At 35.7% G+C, this 1,774-nt stretch overlaps 1 protein-coding gene across 1 annotated transcript; it reads left to right on the top strand.

Annotated features, from left to right (window-relative positions):
* The first annotated feature begins 491 nt into the window (after positions 1 to 491).
* Positions 492 to 1,298, top strand: LOC116131835 (UPF0481 protein At3g47200-like). The gene has a single exon (XM_031417501.1). It carries the CDS (start codon positions 492 to 494, stop codon positions 1,296 to 1,298), a length of 807 nt encoding a protein of 268 aa, XP_031273361.1.
* Positions 1,299 to 1,774: the final 476 nt, after the last annotated feature.

Here is a 1,774-nt window from a genome sequence, read left to right as displayed (position 1 = left end):
ACTACCGGCATGATCCAACATATGGGCTTGACCATGAGGTGGAGTATTAGAGTCTTACACCGACTAGGTACGCTCAAACCAACTGGGTTATAAAAAGGGATAATCCTTCCATTCAACAAGGCCTTATTGGGTAAGGAGTCAGACCCATCTTAAATTATATCAATCTCAACTTTGTATTCCAACTCATTGTGATAGTTAATTTGGCAACCTTGTCTTAATTCTAGGATGAAAAAATAAGTAAAATAATTTGTCAAATCAAATGCCACATGGATTTACCTTTTTTCTAAACTTGTTACAGGCCGCATGCGACAGATTTATATTGCTCATGTGAGCACATACAATTTGTTTGTGATATATATGAGAGATTGCTTAAAATTTTGAAAATGATTTCAAGTAAAACCAATAGGCAATTAATGATTTTCTTTTGCTAGTTGATCTTAATTATTAACTTCATTGTTAGCGACTTCTCTCTATTTGTCATAATTAGGACAATGAACCTGGAGATAAGTGCTTCCATTGAGGATCAGAATAATAGGAGAGAGTGGCATATTGACACTGAGGATAACTTGGAGCCGACTCATCATGGGTATTGTATTTTCAGGGTTCCTCAATGTATTCTAGAAGTAAAGGAAGGAGCTTACACTCCTAAATTGATTTCAATAGGCCCTTTTCATCATGGTAAAGAAGAATTAGCTGAAATTGAGAAGCAACAACCAAGATATGTGGAAAGTTTCCTTAAACGTATAACTATGATCAAGATGGAGGAAATTTCAGCCTTCGTAAAGAACAAGGAACAATGTATTCGTAATTTTTATGCTGAGACGTTCATGGTTCCAAGGGATGAGTTTGTAAAGATGATTCTAGATGATGCAACTTTCATCGTTGAGCTCCTTTGGAGGTATCACAAAGGTGATACAAGTGATCTTTTGCGAAATATACCTGCTGTGCATAATGCTTTAAAATTCGATTTGCAGCTACTTGAAAATCAACTTCCATACTTTGTCCTCAAGAAAGTGTATAAGTTAGCTTTTGTTGGCCTTGGCATTGCTGACAATCCTTCCTTCATGGATCTTTCTTATAAGTTCTTAAGGGGCTACTTGTTCAAGAGCTTGCCCAGCTCGCCTATGGAAGTTAAAAATTTCGCCGATTTGAGAAGAAGCGTTCTACTAATCAAGGAAGGTTGTTTTTCTAATAGTCGGAGTGACTCGAGAGTGAATTCAAATGTAAATATTGGAAGTTTACTTTGTGCAATGAAGTTACGTGAGTCAAGGGTGAATTTTATGGGAATTGAAAGATAAGATTTACTTGACATAAGATTTAGAAAATGGTTATTGTTCACCATTCATGGCCAATTGCAAATACCATCTTTGGAAGTAAGAGACGAGACAGAATATTTATTTAGAAACATAATGGCTTTGAAGCAGTGTTACTACTCATTTGATACTCGGATTTGCAATTACGTTGATATGATAGATCGTCTTATAAATATTGAGAGAGACGTGGATTTGCTTGTTGGAAAGGGAATAATTTCCAATCATTTGGGGGATAATGCTTCGGTAGTTAATATGTTTAACAAACTTTGTTCTCAAATTTGTTTAAGTAATTCTTGTTAGTATAACCTTTGCGAGGAATTGAAGGCACACTATAACAATCCTTGGAACAAAACCAAGGCAAAGTTGAGGAGTGTGTATTTCAACAATGTTTGGAGAGGCACAGCAACTATTGCAGCAATTATAATCTTGTTGTTAAGTGTCGTACAAACCATATGTCCCAT

This window comes from Pistacia vera, unplaced genomic scaffold (genome assembly GCF_008641045.1).
Source record: "Pistacia vera cultivar Batoury unplaced genomic scaffold, PisVer_v2 Contig244, whole genome shotgun sequence".
NCBI classification, from domain to species: Eukaryota; Viridiplantae; Streptophyta; class Magnoliopsida; order Sapindales; family Anacardiaceae; genus Pistacia; species Pistacia vera.
This window is presented reverse-complemented; position numbering and strand designations above follow the sequence as displayed.